General features: G+C 64.7%; 5 protein-coding genes across 5 annotated transcripts; all 5 read right to left on the minus strand.

Annotated features, from left to right (window-relative positions):
- Positions 1-228: 228 nt before the first annotated feature.
- On the minus strand, positions 229-759 carry EMIHUDRAFT_215406 (hypothetical protein; the record flags this gene model as incomplete). The annotated part of the gene is made up of 1 exon (XM_005763025.1): positions 229-759. The coding sequence occupies one exon, from the start codon at positions 757-759 to the stop codon at positions 229-231; it is 531 nt and encodes a 176-aa protein (XP_005763082.1).
- A 6,474-nt stretch (positions 760-7,233) lies between these two features.
- EMIHUDRAFT_215410 (hypothetical protein) lies at positions 7,234-7,617 on the minus strand (the record flags this gene model as incomplete). Its single annotated transcript, XM_005763026.1, has 1 exon — positions 7,234-7,617. The coding sequence occupies one exon, from the start codon at positions 7,615-7,617 to the stop codon at positions 7,234-7,236; it is 384 nt and encodes a 127-aa protein (XP_005763083.1).
- A 775-nt stretch (positions 7,618-8,392) lies between these two features.
- Positions 8,393-12,266, minus strand: EMIHUDRAFT_465201 (hypothetical protein; the record flags this gene model as incomplete). Its single annotated transcript, XM_005763027.1, has 7 exons — positions 8,393-9,048; positions 9,161-9,359; positions 9,525-10,215; positions 10,245-10,506; positions 10,862-10,967; positions 11,132-11,379; positions 11,592-12,266. 7 exons carry the CDS (start codon positions 12,264-12,266, stop codon positions 8,497-8,499), a joined length of 2,733 nt encoding a protein of 910 aa, XP_005763084.1. The 3' UTR covers positions 8,393-8,496.
- A 325-nt stretch (positions 12,267-12,591) lies between these two features.
- Positions 12,592-16,192, minus strand: EMIHUDRAFT_105091 (hypothetical protein; the record flags this gene model as incomplete). Its single annotated transcript, XM_005763028.1, has 8 exons — positions 12,592-13,078; positions 13,639-14,057; positions 14,234-14,444; positions 14,525-14,604; positions 14,729-14,831; positions 15,072-15,225; positions 15,281-15,453; positions 15,627-16,192. The coding sequence occupies 8 exons, from the start codon at positions 16,190-16,192 to the stop codon at positions 12,592-12,594; spliced, it is 2,193 nt and encodes a 730-aa protein (XP_005763085.1).
- Positions 16,193-16,821: 629 nt separating this feature from the next.
- On the minus strand, positions 16,822-19,640 carry EMIHUDRAFT_452618 (UDP-galactopyranose mutase; the record flags this gene model as incomplete). The annotated part of the gene is made up of 8 exons (XM_005763029.1): positions 16,822-16,856; positions 16,918-17,057; positions 17,156-17,236; positions 17,332-17,407; positions 17,481-17,543; positions 17,750-18,397; positions 18,489-18,589; positions 18,690-19,640. 7 exons carry the CDS (start codon positions 19,638-19,640, stop codon positions 16,929-16,931), a joined length of 2,049 nt encoding a protein of 682 aa, XP_005763086.1. The 3' UTR covers positions 16,822-16,856; positions 16,918-16,928.
- Positions 19,641-20,409: the final 769 nt, after the last annotated feature.

Genomic DNA, 20,409 nt, shown 5'->3' on the forward strand with positions numbered 1-20,409 from the left:
AAGTGTCTCGGAAGTGTCTCGGAAGTGTCGCGGTACAGGGGTACAGGGAGCGGAGGCCTCCGTGGTGAGGACACTAGCATGAGGGCGGGAGTACGGTGGTGTGCAGTGTATCAATACGAGGGGAGGCGAATACAGTGAACACAGCTGAATACGGCGGAATCCGGCTGGCTGCGTGTCATCGCGAGAGCTCTCTGGGATACCTTAAGGTACAAGAGTCGTCTTCTGCTTCTAGACGCGGAGGCCCTTCCTGGCAGCCAGCAGCAGCTTGCGCGCGCCAATCGTCACCCACGCGCCGTGGTGCAGCAGCGACAGGATGTACAGCTCAAGCGTGCGCGCACGCAGCAGCGCAGAGCCGGGACGGTCGTCGAGGCGGCGTGCCTCGCTGTGCGTCACGGCGAGCTTCTCTAGCAACTCACGGATGAGCAGCCGCAGCGCGTGGCAGGCTGCGGCGCCGCAGGCCGCCGCGGCGGCGACACCGCCGGCGGACAGCGCGGTGCCCTTCTCGTCGAGAAGCGAGGGCGCGAGAGCCTGGACGACGCGAAGGCTCTGTGCGTGCTTTAGACTCCTCCTCGGCTTCTCGGGCGTATCGTCGTGGTCCCGCGAGTCTTCAGACTCCTCCTCCGCCGCCGAGACGATCGGAGAACCGTCGGCCGTCGTGTGCTGCTCCCACATCGACAGGTCGTGGAAGGAGCCGACCCGCAGGATGCTCTCTCCCGCCTCGAGCAGCATGTTCTTCTGCGAGTTGGTGCGCGAGTTCATCCCGATGGAGATGACTGCGGGGTGGATGGTGTGCACGGTGGCCGATGGATGGCACGTACGGTGCTAGGCCGACCCACTCGCAGCGAACGACCGCGGGCTGCGCGACTCTGGGCTTGGCAGCAGGAGCACACAAGCGGGAAGCAGAATTCTGCGACAGTGGCGCGATCCTGGGCGCGATCGTTTTCGTGTGCTAAAATTCTTATTCGGTAAGATTGCGGCCTGAAACTTTGGGTGGCATTGCGCGGTGTATGGGGCGGCGGCGTCGAGCGCCCTCCTACTTCCTTCCTTTGTCGTTCGACGTTCCCATAAAGAGAGAGAACTTTTTAGCAATACCAAACTCATTAGGGCATGGAACCCTCTTCAGTAGGGCCGTGCGGTCGACGCTGCCGCGCGCGACTTTGCGCGCGAGGCGGCGCAGCTTGAGAACGGCGGTGGGCGAGAAGCCGCCGCCGACGTCTCGTGGAGCAGCAGGTTGAAGTTGTTCCGCTTGACAAAGATCGCGTCGTGGTAGAAACCGCGATGCGCCTTGACGTAGCCGTGGCCGTTCTTGTGGGAGAAGGGTTGGCCGGGCTGTGCCCGCGCGCCTTGCAGCCCATGTTCAGGCGACGGGCCTTCTCCGCTTGGCCAACGGAGGCGGGCGTGCCGCCGCTCGAGGCGTTGCCAACGCCCGTCGAGGAGGTCTTGAGTGAGGAGGGGCGTCCAGAGCTTGACTTCATTCACTTCATCGCATCCCCCCGGCCCTGCATGGGGTTCTGCGAGGTCGACCTTGTACCCCTCATTGTACTGCCGGGTGAGCTCCGGTTTCTCCTTGTCACCGTGCACGACCGGCGCGTTAGCCGGGGCGCGCATCGCGTCCGCCCAGGCGGCGAGGACGCCGTCGTGGGGCCGCCGGTGGTGGGCCTTGTTGTAAAGGTAGTCGCCGAAGAAAAATCGACAGGCATGCCCCGCTCGAGCGCGACCCGAAGGGTGGGAAGCGCCGCGGAGAGCCAAAGGCCGAGCTTCCGCTGGAGCTCCTCCTGGAGGGTGTCGGAGGAGAGGGCGGTGGCGTACGTACCGTCGACACGGACATCGAGGGCCTTGCCGGCGAAAGGCGTTGAGGCGGAGATGAGGCGCGTGGCCTCGCGGTTGTTGACGGCGCTGTCTCCGAGGGACGGGTTGTTCTTGACGTGCACATCCCGCGCCTTGACGAGCTCCTGGTGCGCGTACCAGTCCTTGTGATTCTTGATGGCAGCGAGCGCCCGCGGCCGCGGGTACGTGGATTTGCAAGTGCCATTGAGAATCGCGTCGGTAGCTGGAAGGGACTCGGGCTCGGGGAGCGGGATGCGCTCTTGGGGTAAAACTCAGTCAGGTAGCCGCCGCGGACGGTGTAGTAGCTAGTACTTGTTTTTGTCGCGGGCGGCGCGCTTCTCGCACACCTCCTTCCAGTCCGAGAGGGCGGACTCATAGGTGGCGATAGTTGCGGCGATGGCGGGGTACTTGGACGCACCTCCCTCGTCGAGGGCGAGAAGTCGGGGTTGTGGGCGACGAGGGTGCGCCACTTCTTGAGGAGCGACATGGAGAAGTCGCTGTCGGCTCGCGTGAAGGCGGTGTCGATGTTGCACCCGCCCATCTCGGTCGGCAGCTGTGCCTGGAGCCACGCGAGGTCGCGGAGCGCCTGGGGCGAGGCGTCGGCGCGAGCAATGCTCTCAAAGGACTCATTTTGTTTTTGTTTTGCACATAACGCAAAAACAAACAAAACACAAATCTCTCTAAACGCACAACCCCGGGCCCCGAAATCGCACAGTGACAGTCAGATTGTCGTTCACCACACGCAGCAGATCTCCATGGCGGCGGTGGCGGGCGACGCCGACAACATCAACAAGCAGGCGCGCTAGACGCGCATCAACTGGGAACTGGCTCAAGTCCCCTTTAAGCGGGCCAACTGGGTCAAGAACAAGCAACTTCGGCAAACGGCCTCTTGTCCTCGGCCCCAGTGGGGGGTGTCTGCGCCGCCTAGCTCTGAGAGATTTTTAGCAATACCAAACGGGCACCTCCACCCTTCACCACCCTTCACGTACGGATCATGTAGTCCCCACAATCGCGGTCGTGGGATCACTTGTCATTCATGTGAGAGAGTCTTGTTAGTAGAGCCGGGCACTTGGAGCACTTGGAGTGCAGTCATTAGCCTCACATCCAGGGCCGAGAAGCACTTGGAGCACTTGGAGTGCGGTCATCAACCTCACGCCCAGGACCGGGGAGCTAAGAAGCGCACCCAGTTGGCCGGACGCTCGGCATCGGGCTACGGGCTAGAGAGCCCTGACCCCTAGCTAGGGGGGGTGCGCGTTCGCAGGGCCATAACACGGGTCTCCGAGGGTTGGTTCTGCGCTTTGGGTTTCCCCTAGCTGCGCGGAACGCCCCCTCTACTCGGAGCTAAAGAATACTCTCCGAGGGTTGGCTCCGTGTACCAGGTTTCCCCTTAACTGCAGAACGCCGCCCCTCTACTCGGAGCTAGTGATACGAGAATACGTACTGCCCCCACGCAGTACCTGTACTACTCGACGATAATACAAGAGTACGCAGCTGCGAGGTACCTATAAAGAAACAGCGAGGCAAAGTTCGGCGGCTATGATAAACCGAAAGTTGTCGTAAAACGCGGGCGAAAGCAAAGCAGAGGGCGGGCGCTTTTTGCCGCAGCGATGCCCGCAGCCTGTCGAGCAGCTTCCGCGGCGCCCATGCGCCGCGGGGTTGACCGACAGCCGCGCCTCTCGCGCCTCCCGTGCCACGCGCGGCGACGCGCACCCTGCGCGCCAGTCGGCGCATTGGCAGTACTGCACCAGCCAGCACGGCGTGGAGCAATGCATCCAGGGCATTGTGCTGGGCGCCAACCAGCATGCCTCAGGACAGAGCAAGGGAGCATGCTGCGCACCCTGGCGCAGCGCCAGCTCGCCTCCAAACAGGCACTCTTACCACTGCACAGCCGCCCACGAGCGCCCGCAGCTGCACTGCTCAACACTGAAGCTCAGGAGCCTCCCCTTGTTGTCGCAGCTTTGTGCAGTGCAGCGTGCGAGCAGCGCAGCGCCAGGCCGACCCCTGGCACGCCCGGGCGGCTGTGGGACGGAGGCCCGCCGAGCGAGTGCGAGCCGCATCGGCGGCCATGTCTCCTGCCGCCGCGAGCGAGCGGCGCAAAGAGGCAGCGTCGCGCATGCTTACCACCCAAGACAGCTTGGAGAGCTCCCGGTAACGCTACATTTCGTAACGATGGTCGCTATTGGCCATCTGCCTCCTGTAGCCTCTGTTGGGGCGGAATGCGCGGGGTTTTCGGCGCGATGCCTCCGGCTAGTACACGGTACTGCTCTGCCGCAAACTCTCCTGCGCTCGCGTGACGTGTGGGGCGCACGCACTGCGCTCGAAAGTCGCGATTTGGCAATAGGCGCTCGAGCCGGCGCGCAGTGGAGGGGGCGCCGCGCAGGGGGATCGGGGGGGGGTGCGAGAGGGGGCGTGGGTCGGGCGCGCACCGGCCGGCTCCGGGAGCGGCCGTCACGTCGAAGAGGGGACCTGGTGCTGCTCGAATGACGACGCATGCCGCTCTGCTGCGCCGCCGATAGCCCCTCTTCCGAGCCGGCGCGTGGCGGCGAGCCGCGGCCAGTATCGCTGGTGCGGTGGAGGCGGCAGCTTGCATCGGCCGGCAGCGGGTGCGGCCATCACGTCGATGAGGGGGGGTTGTCGGCGACTCGTGTGGCTCGAGGCCTACGCTGCGCCGCCCAAGCCCTACTGCCGATCCAGCGCCTGGCGTTTGGGGCGAGCCGCCGTCGTCGCTGATGGTATATGGCGGCGGCGGCGGCGGCTCGCCCTTCCCTCCGGCCGCAATTCCGATCCCGCCGCGCTCGCGGGAGGTGGCGCGTACACCTTACGCCCTTTCTCCTCAACGGCTATCCGTGCTTGCTGTGCCCCTGCGTGGTGTGTTTCAAGTTCTTACAACCCAAGGTGATAGAGGGCAAAAAGATCGATTGCGCTCTTGCCGATCCGCACCTACCTAGGCTCTTGGGTGGCGCGCCCCAGCTCTTCACAACGAACCTGGTTCCGTAACGGTCGGCCCTCCAAGCTGCGCATTCGCTTTCTCTTTGGTGTGCCAGTCCGCCAGTCTGCGCCCGGCCCTTGTCGTGCCAGTGCTGTGAGAGAGGCTTCGTTTGGGACCAAAAATGCTCGCGACCATCGCGGCCGCTACCTCTGACGTCCTCGTCATCGGTGGCACTGGTCTCATGGGCGCGCCGACGGCTGCACGGCTACTCGAGGCTGGCCGGCGCGTCGTCATCATGAGCCGAGGCAAGACGCAGGGCCAAGGCACCAACGGCCGCCGGCCCACAACGCCAGCTGGCGCCGAAATGCTGCTGTGCGACCGCGACGACGAAGATGCCTTTGTCGCTGCGCTGTGCTCGCCCGACTGCCCTCGCGTCATCGTTGACTTTACAGCGATGAAGCCATCGCAAGTTCAGAGCGTCCGGCGCGCGCATGAGAAGCTGCCGCTGGCGCACTACATCTTCGTCTCGACCAACATGGCTTATCCGGGCGGCGTGGAGCGCATGGATGTCTCCGCGACGGACGGACGCATCGCGGAGAAGTCGGCGCGGCTCGGCTCAGCGAGCGAGGCGCCGTGCAACTACGGCGGCAACAAGCTCAAGTGCGAGGCGCTGCTTCACCGTTACGCCGCCGCGGCGCCGCCGCTGCGCTCCACCGTCGTGCGCCCGCCTGCCGTCGTCGGAGCCGGCTGCGACCCGCGGCACAAGAAGCTGCAGCGGCTCTGGTGCTGCCGGACACTTCCTTGACACCACCGACATCTCCGACTGTAGGCACGAGAAGCTGCAGCGGCTGGTGCTCGGCCTGCCGCCGCTGCCAGAAACCAAGGCGCGCCCGCCCGCCGAGCGGCCCGGCCGCCGCTTCCGCGTCGCGTGCGCAGACGACGTGGCGCAGGTCATCGCGCGGGTCGTCGACCGCCCGCCGCCGCCGACACATGCGTCCGCGCAGCGGCAGGACGGCGGTGCTTCCGAGGCGTACGAGGCCTTCAACGTTGCCTCGGGCGGGCCGCAAGGGTACGACCTCGACGATTATGTCGCCGCGCTGGCGGCGGCGCTCGGCCGACCGGTCCCCGAGGTTCCCGAGGCGCCCGAGATGCGCAACTATGAGAAGCAAGGCGTGCTCGACACGACGAGGGCCGAGGAGGAGCTCGGCTTCGTGCCGACGCAAATGAGCGAGTGGATGGCGGCGACGGTGGCGTGGCACGCGCCGCTGCTCGACGGCTGTAGCTAGCACCGCCACCGGAACAGATGCTCTTTAGGTTTAGCCGTCGCCGCACACAACCCGAACAAACAACACATGTACGTCACATTTATTTCTAAACTTTCGCTGGCTCGCGGCACGCGCCACGGCTAGTTGGCTCTGGCTCAATGTGACGCCCAAACACAGAAAAAGAAAGAAAGAAAGAAAACAGACAACCCAAGGGAGGGATGGGAGAACGGCACGCCGCCACCACACAGGGATTTTAAAACACAGAAGGCACGTACGAATAAACTTCTGCTATTTCTTTTGGCTGCTGCTGCGAGCCTGCCCGAGCCCCTTCTCCATGTGAGGCCACGCTGCCCCCCCACACGACGTTGCCACACCGCATTACTGTGCGCGCCACCCCACGCCGCGCAGGGCTAGGAGGGGGCGTAGGGACTGCCGCACCGGCGCACGCAAGAAGGGCTCCACGCCGCAGCAGCGGGATGACGTGATCCGTGGCATTCGGAAAGAGCGCAAGGCGGCGGCGGCGGCGGCGGCGGCGGCGGCGGCGAAACCGGCGGTGGCTGTGGCGGTGGCGCGGCCGGAGGCGTCCGCGGTGCGCGTGAGAGGCACAGGCGGCTCCTCGCGGCCAGGGCGGGTTGCGGCGACCGCCGCGCTGCTGGAGGGGCAGCCTGCGGTGCGCTCCCCCCCCCGTCCCCGCCTGGAAGCCCGTGCGGTCCGTCGGCCCACGCCGGCACCTCCTGCACAGCGCCTGCTGCCCCACCTCCTTTGGCAGCGCCTCCCTCCATTCCACACACTGGCCTCCCCTCCGGTCCCTGCAGGACCCGGGCGGCAGCAGCGCCGCCAGCCGCGCCCTGGACATGCTGCGTACGGAACTCACTGCGAGCGCCGCGGCGACGCGGCGAGCATACGCGCAGGCCGGAAGCGAGGCGGCAGCTGTCGGTTGAGTCAGCTGAATTCCGCATGTTCGAGACGGCGCGTCAGCGGTCAGGTCGTTGCACAGTTGTGTTTGATCAGCTATGATAATGGGAGGAAGGAAATGATAGAGGAAGAAGAGACCGAGCGATTGACATCTTTAGCGTTTGATGCGGGACTTTACGTATATGCGGCGCGGGCGCGCGGGTAGACCCAAGTGCCAAGACCGGGTCGGCGGGTCGGCGCGGTCATCGTCGGCTTCTCCGCCCTCCTCAGCGACCTGTTGCACAGCCGCCGCCGATTTTAGCCAGAGCCATCGCTCCCGCCGCCCTCTGGCTCGGCCTGCGCCGGCGAGCAGGGTCGATCGCACGGGCCGGCGTCGCCCTCCTCATCCGAGCTCTCGTCAAACGCCTTTGGCCGGTGGTACTGGCAGCAGCACTTGGACTTTTTCCGCCCGAGGTCCTGCCGAAGGGGCGGGCGGAATGGGCGATTACGCGCGCGGCATGGCGCGATCGCGCGCGCGGCCCTGAAGCGCGCCTCGTTATCCACCACATCCTCCGCAAACCTCACCCTCCGGCGGCGCGCCGTGCGCAGCTTCAGCGTGAGATGTGCCGGCGCGGTCAGGAACTCGGTCGCTGTGACGCAGGTGGTGAGGCTCGCGCTGCTGCTCGTCGCCGCCGTGCTCATGGCGCGTCTCAATCAAGTCGGAAGCCTCTTGTTCTTGCTCGGGGGCTAGCGGATCTAGCGGCGCGTCGAAGGGTAGCAAAGAAAAAGCTCAACAGGGCAGGCCCCCGAAAAAGCCACTGATGCCACCGGCCGGCCTATCCACTGGGATTTCATCGGCCGTTTGGAGAACTTTAAGCCATATCTGCTGCGCGCGGCGGCTCGCTTCCCCTCCCTCTTGAACTATGTGCTACACGTTTATGACAGCAGCCCCCATGGCGCACAGAATAACAAGCACGGCGGGAGTGAAGAGGAGCAGCAGCTTCTGCGCCGTGCCGTGCTTGATGACCCCGAGACGGCGTGCAACTTTTGCTACGTGCACACGCAAGACTACGTATGTCTAGGCTACGAGCTGCCTGCCGAGTGTGGCGCGTGCCCTCCTCCTCCGAAGCGATTTCCCTCCAAGTATCCAAAATAATCAGCACTAGAGTCCCTGCCGTGTGGCCTCCACGGCACTGTGACACCGCGCCGCGGCGGCCTCGCTCGGGAGAGGCTATTTCGGACAGATCACACACCTGTTATATTGAGAAACACACGTGCTATGGCGCTGCGCGCTGGTCTAACGTCTATGAGAGGTTGGGGTGTGAGCCCTGTGGAGCTGTGCCCTGGCGCCCGGAGGCCCTGGGTGCTGGGAATGGGGACTACCCACGTGGGCCTAGAAGGCCCGCGCGCAGGGTTCACACAAAAACACAATGACACTGGGTCCCACGAAGGCGAATGCGATGACGGGGCCTCTAGTGTGTGAGCTCTAGCTAGTGAGCTCACTCATACGCACGCACGCAGATAGATCGCTACTAGGATTCGAGGCGGAATTTCACGCGGCGAACACCAAGAAATCAGAGTTCACGGGTGCCGCTGCGCAAGCCGAGGCGCGGTTGGGGTGCCCACCGTGCGCCCGCCCTCGTTGAAGGCGTCGACAACAAAGTCATACTCGACTCCAGCGGACAGCGCGCGCGTCTCCAGCGACGTTGCCCCGCCGTACACCTGGTAACTATGAAACTGGCCGGGGGCGCCGCGCTCGCCGAAGCGCACCACGTACCACTCCGCCCGTGCCGCCGCGTCCCACGCAACGCTGGCGCGCCGTGCGTCGGCGCTGTCGCGGGTCACTCGCGGCGCGCCGACCCTCGCCGGCGGCTTGACGGCGGCGGTCGTGCCGAATATGCGGAGGTCGGAGAGGCCAAACGCGGCGCCGGCGGGCGTGTGCGCCGAGGTGACCCGGAGGTGGCGCAGCGACAGCGGCTGGAGGAGCGCGACGTAGTCGTGCGGCGAGTCGCGCCCGCCCTCCCTGCGGTCGAGTTCGGGTACCACCGCCCACCGCACGCCGTCCGCCGACGCCTCGCAGTAGTACCGGCACGCGTCGCGGAGCGGGAGGCGTCCCGTCTGCTTGGCGCCCACCTGGTGGGCCAGGAGGTGGGTGGTGTGTTGCGAGGCGGCGGGCGAAGGAAGGCGGCGGCGGTGAGAGAGGGCGGTGGTGGCAAAGGGGGCATCGAAGCGTGTCAGGCGTCGCCTCAGCAAAGTTGAGCTGCACCGCGTAGGCTGTCGCGTTGGCGCCCAAATCCACCGCCAGCCACTCCCCCGCAGCGCCGGTCTCCGCTGACCAGCACGTGCGGATGTCCTCGTCGAAGGCGCGCGACGGGGCGTTGGCGCCGGAAGTGGAGCTGGCTGTGGCCGGCTTGTGGAGTGACAAAAGCTGCCAGTCGGGGCGCCTAGTGGCAGGTGGAGGAAGGTCGGCATCCCATGGTGGCACGAGCAGGGGCGCAGGAGCCTTCCATGGCCAACGTTTAGGTGCTCATTCTCTATGTGTCGGTGTCTGTGTGACTGCGTGCGAGATTTGCCTGCCGTCGACACCAACGGGGAAGTCGCCGAGGTACGTGTCCGCGTTCATCCACTCGCCCTGCACGTGCACCGGGTTGATGACGAGTCGGCGGATGTGCCTCGCGATGACGGCGATGGTGACGTGCCACAATCCGCCGTCGAGGCCGCGGAAGATGCTGCCATGCCCCGCGCCTCGCATGAAGCCCGTCGGCTTGGCGGAGAAAGGCGAGACGGCCGAGTACTTGCTGTGGTGGCTGTGGCCTAGGTCGCGGAGGCTCTTCGCCACAAAGAAGCCGTCGCTGTACGTGAAGAATTGCGTGCCGGGCGAGGCATACTGGAGGAAGTATACGTCGCCCACCTTGGTTATCCACGGACCCTCCACATACGGAGCAAGTCTGTAGTCGTCGTTGCCGTTGCCGCTCACCTCCCACCCGTTCCGCGCGGCGTCGGCGAACGCCACCGCGCTGTGGTGCGAGACCTCCCTCCACCCCCGCGCCGGGTCGAGCTCGACGACGTGCGACGCGTTGCCCCCACCTGTCGGGCCCCAAGTCTGGTGGGAACCGTACGCCAGGTACACTCTTCCATCGTCGTCGAGGAAGAGCGCCGGGTCGGCGTACGAGGGCAGGGTCGCCACCTCCCGCCACTCGCCCTTGAACGGGTCGTCGGTGGTATACAGCGCTCTCGAGTGCGACGCGGTGAAGAAGAGCCGGCCCTCCATCTGCATCACCGTCGGCGCGTAGTCGTCGACTGGGAGGCCTACGGGACGTGTCGGGGACACGTCGTGGACGAGTCCCGGACATGGCGGCGAAATCGTCGGTCGGGAGCGCCAGTCGGCACGATGAGGGACCACCGGACCAGGTCGTTGGACGCGTAGTACCCGCCATTCTTGGACAGGAAGAGCAAGTACCGCCCGCCGAATACCACCATGGTCGGGTCCGCCCCTTCGCGGAACGACTCCCCCGTGGTGGGCTGGAAACGGTACGGCAGATCGATCGGGTTGCAGAACGTCGGCGCTGCGGCGGCCGCCCGGCCCACGGCCTCGGCGGCGGCGGCGGCGGTATGGCTCTCGAGAAGCCCACGCGCGCGCCGCTCGGCAACCGCCGCACGCCGCGGTGCAGCGGCCGAACCTCTTCCCTCCTGCGCCAATGCCACCGCCTGCCGCAGCGTCGGCTCGAGGCACTGGCAGCGGCCCTGCCCTGTCGCGCAATGAGACGTGCCTGCGGCAACCGGCAAAGCACGGCGCTGAGCCGTCTCCGCCCGGTTGTTGTTTGGGAGCTGCATGGGCACCCCAGCACCCCCACGGGTGCCCCGAGGTAGGCTGGGGCCTCGCGGCGTCCAAAGTGCATGGGGAGCTTGGGCTGGGCGAGCCGCCTTGGTCTGACTTGTCCCGCACCACCGCGATCTCGAAACAGTTCATCGCGGCGTACAAGCACCCCCTCACGGTGCCGCCCTCCCTGCCGCATTGCTCCTCAGTCTTCCCGCTCCTCTCGTCGGGCGGCCTACGGGACGCGTCGTGGACGCGTCGTGGGGGGCGAGTCCCGGGCATGTCGGGTCCGCTCCGCTCGTCTCGCGGCCGGAGGCTGCAGAGCTGAAGCCGCTTGAGGCGGAGGCGGGCTGCCACAGCGGCATACGCCGGCTGGTGGGCGGCGGCCCACGGCGTCACCTACGAGCACGGGGCTTTGCGGCTCGCGTGACAGGATGAGCCGGCCGGCGGCCGAAGGCGTGAGATTGAGCCGTGTCCCTTGTGCTTGAGAGTGCCATGAACTGGGGTTTCCTCATGCGGGAAGCGAAGCTTGTCTCTGCTACTGCGGCCGCCTCGATGAAGACGGCCGAGGGAGACAGCTGCGGGATGTGCACGAGGTGGGCCCCGTGCGGCGAGATGAGGACATCCGCCTCGGCGTAGCGTCTTACCTGGACAGGCGCAGAAGGCGCGGATGGACGGTGCGAGCGCGTGCTGCGAGTTGGGTGCGAGGTCTCCTCACGCCGTTGATGGTCTCGACTCCTCTCTCTTTTCCTCTCTCCCTCCCTCCCTCCCTCGCTCGCTCGCTCGCTCGCTGCTCTCTTTCTCGGCTCTCTCTCGGCTCTCTCTCGGCTCTCTCTCAGCTCTCTCCTCTACTGTGCACCTGGTCGCAAAGCGAGTCGGGCCGCTCCGGCAGCCGAACCACCTCGAGGGGAGCCTCTGCAGCCCCGGCAGATCGCAGCGCGGCGGGCAGGTGCGACCGCAGGGCGGCGATGGTCGCGTTTGACAGACTGCGTCCTCCCACGTGCGGGCCCGGCAGCCGGCACGGGTTCTTGGAGCCGCCGCCGCCGCGCGGGCGGTCGATGATCCGCACCCGGAGAGGGGCGGAGGGCGGCCGCGAGGAGATGCCGCACCGGCGCCAGACGAGGGCGCGGAACGCTTTGCCGGTGGCGGCTGTGAAGGTGCCGCGTGTGCCTTGCGGACGGAAGGACCTCCTCTTGAGGCAGCGCGGCGCGTCGGTCGTCCCAAAATACAGCCTCGCAGTGGGAAAGGCGTAGGCCAGCAGTTCGCGTGTGAGCGGCAAGGCTTCGTACTGCCACCAGATGATCTCCGGAACGATATTGTCCGCAAAGCTCGTCGAGATGATAGGATACGTCAGCTCCCGCGTCTGGTGCCCGATGTTAATGACGAATCGCTGCTTGGACGTCGCTCGAGGGAGGCACCGATTCTTGTCATAGGGGCAAGGGACCGTCCAGCACAGCCCAGGGTCGCTGATTCGCGTGTCACGAGCAACAGCGCCCAGCAGAAGCGCAGGCAGAAGCGCAGAAAGTGTTGCCATCAACCACCCGGCACCTTTTCGGAACACTCAACACGCCGTTCCCAAGACGATCTTTGGACCCCAACCCCCTCACATGCTTCTTTTTTCTCAGGACAGCTTTTCAGAAGCGCGGCGATCATGGGAAAAATCTTTTTACGGGAACAGACGCCGTTCATGGCGATCCCTTCCGTGTTTCGGCCTTTTTTCACTCATCACCCTCTACTTTGCCAGCAGACGCCGTTCCCACAGCCAATGGCAACGATCTTTGGACCCCTAAAGAATATATGCCGCATAAATATACTTCAGGGACAGCTTTTCAGAAGCATTCCGCTCCAACTTGTCACTCTCACTCAGCGTCATAGCATTCGAGCGTGCCGTGCGCGGGGTGCGGTCCCGCCGCGGTCGAGTTGTAGCAGCCGAAAAGCAAGGGCCAGACTCGCTCGAGCCCGTCCACGCCTTCGTATGTTCGGCCGCGCAGCACCACAGGCGCGTGATGCTCGGCAAAGGTGCGGTAGTAGGCAGCCCACTGCTCTTGTGGGGTGGCGTGGATGCGGCGGGCGGAGACGGCGAAGCAGCCGCGCTTTGGGAAGACGTAGTCTCGGGCGCAGTTGAGTCGGATGGCGCCCGTCTTCCGACCCAGGGCGAGGACGTGCTTACCGTTTGCTCGCCCAGCACCGGCGCAGACGTCGTGTACGATGCCCAGCTCGCTGCTCAGCGACACGAAGCCAAGGTCAGCGCGTGAAGCCAGCTTGCGAAGCGCGTCCTTGAAGCTTAGCGGGTTCCTGATGTGGCTCCTCCACGGGCTGAGCTTGAACTCCCCCGGGTCGGCCGCCCTGTTCACGCGCGCGCGAGACGTGCAGACAGGGTTGCCAGGTGAGAGCGAATGGCGCGGTTCACGCCTCGCACAACAGAGAGAGAGATGCGCTCTGCATGGTGATATGGCGGGATATGGCGGGATACCGGGAGATACCGGGAGTCGAGATACCGGGAGATACCAGGAGATACGAGATACGGGCAGATACGAGATACGGGGGGAGATACGGGCAGATACGGGGAGATGCGAGGATATGCAGGGAGATACGGGGAGATACTACGGGGAGATACTACGGGGAGATACGGATTACGGCCAGATATTGGAGTATGGAGAGATACATCAAGATACCGCAAAAAAACCGTCCGCACTCGGGCTCGGTGGGCTGGTGCGCGATCTTCGCGGCGAAAAAGAGGACACAGAGAGAGACCGACCCCGGACTATCTGCTGAGTCTCTGCACCAGTGTGCTCAAACGCGCTAACTAAACGGCGGCAAAAGCCCCGGCACGGCGCGACAGCGGCGCCTTGAGTACAGACACGGACCAAGGGGGCAGCTCCAGCGAGGCAGCGCTGCTCACTGACCGCCGCCGTACCCCCACACGGCGCGGGTACTCGAACGAGTTGACGTCGCCCTCCGCTCCCGAGATCCACGAGAGAGTGGCGAGGCCGACGCCGCTATGCCCGTCGCCTTTGCCCGTCACCCGCAGCGCCACCGCCTGAGGCCCGTAGTTGACGAGCTTGACCTGCGCCTCACCGGAGGCCGAGGAGGAGACCGACGCGGCAAGCATCGTGCTCGGCGTGGCATCGCCGACGCAGCTGCCGCCATTGGCCCACGCGGTGCACGATGCTCCAGAGACACTCAAGCTGCTCCGTAGCAGTCCTGCGGGCTGGTGTGCCATGAAGAGCTTCTGCACCGCCCAGCTTGGGTTGCCGAAGCTCGACGAGGAGCTGATCGAGATGGCCGACACACCCGACGAGCCGTGCCGGTCGTCCGGACGTGCCTGGGCGAGAGAGGTGGTGGCGGTGAGCGAGGTGGGGTGAGGGAAGGCAGGGGCGGCGAGAGGCGGCAAATTCGAGCTGTGCCAAGATCTCCGTACGAGACCACGATCTCGGCTAATCTCGGCTAATCTCGGCTGATCTTGGCCAGCAAGTCGCCGTACGTCGCGAGCGCGACGACGTCGCCGTTCGCCTCGATGCCGGCCATGTAGGCCGCCTCTGCCACCGCCGCACCGAGAGTGGTCGAGTTTGGGAAGAGCTTTCGCGGCGACGAGTACTCGGAGACAAAGACTTTCGGCTGGCCCGAGCGTGGATAAGCGTCAAACTCGTGCGCGTGCTGCAGCATGGCTGTCGGGTCGTGGCGCTGGTGCACGTCGAAGAAGTTGGCGAGCCTGCACAGTGTGGAGTTTAAGCGGCATACGCGCGCATTGGTGGATAACAACTGTAGCAGCATGGGGTGGAGCCTGCTGACAGGGGCGCGCGTCTTCCGCAATCTAGGCTGGCGAGCGTGGCAATCGACGGCTCCGCCTTGAGCACTGCGTCGAGCTGCGCCTGCGGTAAGGCAAGGCTAGCCTCTCTCCACGTGGTGTGGGGCGAGGGTGCGCATCTGTGTCCTCACAAGCGAAGGGGCAGGAGCCACAACGCAATTCAGTGCATCTGTTAGCAAGGCCCGCACCTGCGTTTCGCAGCCAACCACGAGCGGGAGCGCCGGGTGGCGCGCACGCACCGCGCTCGCGATCGCCACAAAGTTGGCCGCGTACCCGTTCTCGTCGTGAGGCCTGCAATTTTCGTTGCCAATGCCGAGCGCGTGCAGCTCGTATGGTGCGGTGCGCCCCGCCGCCGCGCGCCGCGCGCCCCACGGCGTTGAGCTCGCGCCGCTCGCGTACCTTCGAGACGCGTCATGAACGTGTCATGGACGTGTCATATGGTGGGGGGCGTCGAGCTCGCCGCTCGCGTACTCGATCGCGTCGAGCGCGTCTCGCACATAGGGCGCGAGCTGCTCCACGCCGCTTACACACCTGCCAGACATGCCATATGGACGTGGAATGGACGTGGCAAGGACATGCCCGAGGTGGCCAGCGTCTGCGCGCCCTCTCTTTGAGCAGCCGGCATTCACGACGAGCAGCGGCTTTGCGCCGACGTCGTCCGCCATCTGGAGGAGCTCGAACATGCCTGTGAAGATAGAAAGGGTAGCATATAGCGCAGAAAGGGTGTGAAGACAGGAGACAGGCCATGCCGATCCCATCGTCAGTCCAGTAGCGCCAAACGTCGTTGTAGTGGCCGGGGCGGGTCTCGATCGGGCCCAGCGTCCTCTTCCACACCCAGCCGTTCGCGAGCTTATCCCCCTCGACGTAGCAGCCGCCAGGCGTGCGAAGGACGGCCGGCCGTGACTCGCTGACCCTGGGAGAAGGCGTAGGCGTGGCGTGTGAGGGCGTGACGCAGCGGGCATCGGTGGCGTGGAGGCGCGGGCGTGGCATGCGCGCCAATCTGCCACGTCGGTGCGCAGCCCGTTTGATCGGCCGAGAAAGGTCTGCTGCGGGAAGAGCGAGATCACTGTCGCCCCGACGCGGCACCTGCCGCTGGCACTCGCTACGAGACGCAAACGGCAGCTCTCGCACGCCTCGCTCGCGACAAGTGTCGCAGTGAGCTGCTGCCAGCGGGGCAGCGCCTTGCCTGCGCACAGCAGCTCTACGCTGCCGATTGGTGCGCCGCCGTCAAGCAGCGTCGCTGTGAGCGAGCCGTTGTGGCTTTCAAAGCCGCGTGTTGTTGCCCAGAGCGAGAGACGCAGCTTCTCGCCCTTTTGCGCAGCAAAGCCACCCGCCAGAAATCCATTGTTGATCGCGACCGCGTCGGAACCGTCGCTTGGACGCAACCACAGCGCGTGAGGCACTGCAACGTTCAAAGGCATAGAGTCGTCTCGTGTCACGTCGCCACCAGCGCTGTACCAGCCCTCGTCGCTTGCTGTGTCGGCGAGGCCGAACCCGAGTGCGCGGTTGGATAATTTCTCAGCGTAAATGCCGCCGTCAGCAGCGTGGAGGAAGTCCTCGAAGAATGAGCCGAACATGCCGGTTGGAGTGAGGATTGGCAGCGTGGGCTGGGAAAGGTTGAGAACGAGGGTAGCATTCCAAGTGGCGAGCATGTTGAAATAGGCCTCCGACTTGCGTCGGCAGTGCGAAGTCGGCGTGGCTCAACTGGGTGGTGGCTCGTGGGTGGCGGCGTGTTGTCGCATCCGCGCGGAGTCTGTTTTGCGAGGGCTTTGTTGTATTGTTCTTTCTTTCTGAGCTTAGCCTTCGATGTTATGAAAACACGCAAGGCGGACATGGCATATCGCTCTCGGTTTCTTTCTTCATCTTGATCGGCGAACTACCTTTGCGACAAGGGCGATTGCAAAAGATCTATGGCCGAGTTCCACCCCATCCAGCTGGCTGTAACGGGGGGGGGAGAGAGAGAGAGAGAGAGAGAGAGAGAGAGAGAGAGAGAGAGAGAGAGAGAGAGAGAGAGAGAGAGAGAGAGAGAGAGATGCTGCCGAATGCGTAGGAGTGGCCAACGGAGGCGGGCGTGCCGCCACTCGAGGCGTTGCCAACGCCCGTCGAGGTCTTGAGGAGGGGCGTCCAGAGCTTGACTGTTTTTGTTGTCTGCAAGCTGCAACGGAGGTCGGAGCTGGCGGACCTGCGAGCTGCATGTGCATCTATCTATGTCTGAACCGATGAGAAAATTTTGACATTGCGACTTGTAAGCGTGGGGGACGTCGATATTCGACTCAGTCGACAGTCCGGGAATTACGCCTCGCGTCTAGGACTAGACTTTCGCGACATCGGGACTCAGACGATTTCCTAACCCAGACCGCCTTTGAGTCGACGCAGAGTCTGCACTGGTCAGTCGAAATGCAGCGCGTCTTCGTGTGCGCCCCCCTTGTGCTCCTTCTTCCTCTTCTTGACCAGGAGCCGGCCGGGCGCGCTGTCCCGGTCGAGGCCGTCGAAGATCCTGAGCGCGTTGTCGATCGCCTGCTCGGGCACTCTCGGGCACTGCTCTCGGGTGATCTCGGGTGGTAATCTCGGTGGTCTCGCGCGGTCTCGAGTGTGGCTTGTCTCGAGATGGCCGCCTGGTCCATGTTGAAGTACTTATAGTTTGCCAGCCGGCCCACGAAGTGCACGCCCTTGAGCGCCTCCTTGTCCGCGAGCGCCTGATCTCGGAGCAATCTCAAGGTAGAGCCGGAGGAGAGAGTCTCGGCCCCTTTGAGTCGTCTCGGGGGAGGGAGAAGGGGGGGGGGGGGGACACGCGCGCCTTGTACTTTGCGTACAGCGCGTGGTTGCGCGGGTTCGGCACCGGGTAGTACGGCTCGCCGTCCGCGCCGCTCGTCTCGCGCACCTGTCCACAGCTTTGCGCCTGTCGAGAGGCGCTATTCACAGCTCGGTGCGACCAAAGACCGCTCGTCTCCGCGCGCCACGACGGTGTGGTTGCTGCGCGGCTGGCCGGGGTAGTGCTTGTACCTGTGAATGAATGAGCGAGTAGTCATCGTCTAAATAAGTTGGCCGTCCCACGGGGCAGAGCTCGTACTCAGTCGAGCGAGTGAAGGGGACGGCCATCTCGGGATAGTTGACGGACGTGCCTATTTCTTCCGAGAACGGCGTTCAAAACACTCGGTGTCGAAACACCTCTCTGACGCGCTCGACTTAGTCTGCCCGGCTGGTAGTACCCGTGCTCTCCGATGTTGAGCACGGCCAGCTTCTCGAAGCGGAGCGAGCGGTACGTCAGCTTTGGCAGGCCCGAGTCGGCGAAGTAGTGGTCGATCGGGCCGGTGAAAATGAGCTTGCCGCACCGGCCGGCGAGGCGCTGCTGCACGTCGAACCAGTCAACGCCCAGCACGAGGTCGATGAGAGGGTCGCTCAAGACGCCCGCCATCCACCGTGTGTACCCGTCCCTCGGCTGGCTCTGGTAGCGGTCGGTGAAGTAGCGGTTGTCGAAGTCGCTGCGAACCGAGATCCTCCCCGTCACGAGCGCGTCGAGCTGCGACGGGTCGACGCCCCACTGCTTAAGCGTGTAGCCGCGGTAGAATTGGTTGTACGCCGCCCTGCCGACGCTCGCCACCGACTGCTGCTCCGAGTTTGAGCACCCTCCCGGGCCGCACGGCTCTGCGATCTTTGCGAGGAAGGCCGCCGTCTCATTCTCGCCCATGAGGTGCTGGTCGTAGATCGTGTTGAGCGTCTCGGTGTTGAGCGGGAAGGGGACAAACCGGCCCTCGGACCAGGCCAGCTTCTTGTGGTAGTAGTGCGCCCAGCGGCCGAACCGCTTCACGTAGTCCCAGACGTTTGTCAGCTTGGTGTGGAAGTTGTGCGGGCCGTACCTGCTCAGAGCAGGGGCAGGCTGGCTGAGGTGGGGAGGCGGGCGGAGGTGGGGAGGCGGAGGGACGGAGGCGGGGAGAGGGCAGGGCGGACAGATTGAGCCGGAGTCCGGTCTGGTCGTCGAGAAAGTCGTAGCAGTTGCCGGCGATGTGGCGCCGCTTCAGGGACAGCTTTTCAGAAGCATTCCGCTCCAACTTGTCACTCTCACTCAGCGTCATAGCATTCGAGCGTGCCGTGCGCGGGGTGCGGTCCCGCCGCGGTCGAGTTGTAGCAGCCGAAAAGCAAGGGCCAGACTCGCTCGAGCCCGTCCACGCCTTCGTATGTTCGGCCGCGCAGCACCACAGGCGCGTGATGCTCGGCAAAGGTGCGGTAGTAGGCAGCCCACTGCTCTTGTGGGGTGGCGTGGATGCGGCGGGCGGAGACTGCGAAGCAGCCGCGCTTTGGGAAGACGTAGTCTCGGGCGCAGTTGAGTCGGATGGCGCCCGTCTTCCGACCCAGGGCGAGGACGTGCTTACCGTTTGCTCGCCCAGCACCGGCGCAGACGTCGTGTACGATGCCCAGCTCGCTGCTCAGCGACACGAAGCCAAGGTCAGCGCGTGAAGCCAGCTTGCGAAGCGCGTCCTTGAAGCTTAGCGGGTTCCTGATGTGGCTCCTCCACGGGCTGAGCTTGAACTCCCCCGGGTCGGCCTGCATGAAGACGTGAAGATCGGTCGGTGATGAGGCGTCAATCTTTGCGAGCTCGCCGAGGAATCCCTCGCTCTCACGCCCCACGGTCGGGCGATCGGACTGCACGTGCTCCATGCACAGGGCGTGCTCCGGCCTCGTCGTCAATTTCTGCATGCCGCATTTGTGGACCACCCGAATGCGCAGGCCCGAGAGAAAATCGCAGGGTGGGAGCCAGTCGACGTCCTCTTTGCAGTTGACGACGTGAAGAGTCACTTTCATCCAACCGGCTGGGGCGAAGGTTTTGCGTGGCTGTGGCGATGGTCGCCCGCAGCCTCTGGCAAAGTTGTCGAGCCCGGCTGGAGCGATGCACGAGCGAGCCGGCTCTAGCGGCGACGGCGACGGCTGATCGCCCAGCCGCTGCGGCGAAGCCTGCCCACCCAGCCGCCACTGCTCCCAGAGCTTCTTCTCGCTGCGCAAGTGGTCGAGCTCGCGCTGCATCTCACCAATCGCCTCGACCAAGTCCGGCCGAGCGGTTGTCTTGCCCAGGAGCAGCGGCAGCAGCGTGAGACCGCAAGTCATTCCAAATGCGCCGAGGAGCTGTCCAGCTGCGGGGGACAGCCACGGAGCGGTGCAGTCCAACCAGCTGGTCCAGTGCGCGTATTTTTTCTTTTTCTCCCGGGTGAGCCTCTTTCCACACCGAGCGCATCTCTCTCTCTGTTGTGCGAGGCGTGAACCGCGCCATTCGCTCTCACCTGGCAACCCTGTCTGCACGACTCGCGCGCGCGTGAACAGGGCACTTCAGTCTGCAGGGGCTCCAGGCCCCAAATGACGTGTGAGTGTTAGAGTTGTTTGGTATTGAAGGTATTGCTAAAAATCTCTGTCTAAGTCTTTTGCTAGGTCTTTGAGAGTTGTTGTTGTAGGTCTTTTGGGACGGTCAAGGGTATTCAAAGCTACGTCGCTTCTCAGCGAAAACACAAAGCTCGCTACGCAACCGAAGCCTGGTCAGCGCTTACGTGAAGTCCATAGTTAGAGGCTGCGCAGGCCGTCCCGTTTGCTGTTTGAAACGCCTGTTGCGCTGTGGCCGCTGCGCGCGCGCGCTGGGCGCTGGCCGCTGCCGGGGCTCTGTCTCACTCTCACGTGCCGCAATATGTGTCACACACGGCGGCTTCTGCCCCTCTCGATTGGTTCTACTTTCTACGCACACCTACCGGGGAAGGGGCGCTTGGGAGCGGGGGCGGGGGCGGGGGCGGGGGCGCGCAGCGCGGCTGCGCGGCGCGCGCAACAGAGGGTAGGGTGGGGAAGACGGCGAGGAGGGGGCGGCGGCGGCGGCGGCGGCGGCAGCGCGCGC

This window comes from Emiliania huxleyi (assembly GCF_000372725.1).
Source record: "Emiliania huxleyi CCMP1516 unplaced genomic scaffold EMIHUscaffold_65, whole genome shotgun sequence".
Taxonomy (NCBI): Eukaryota; Haptophyta; order Isochrysidales; family Noelaerhabdaceae; genus Emiliania; species Emiliania huxleyi.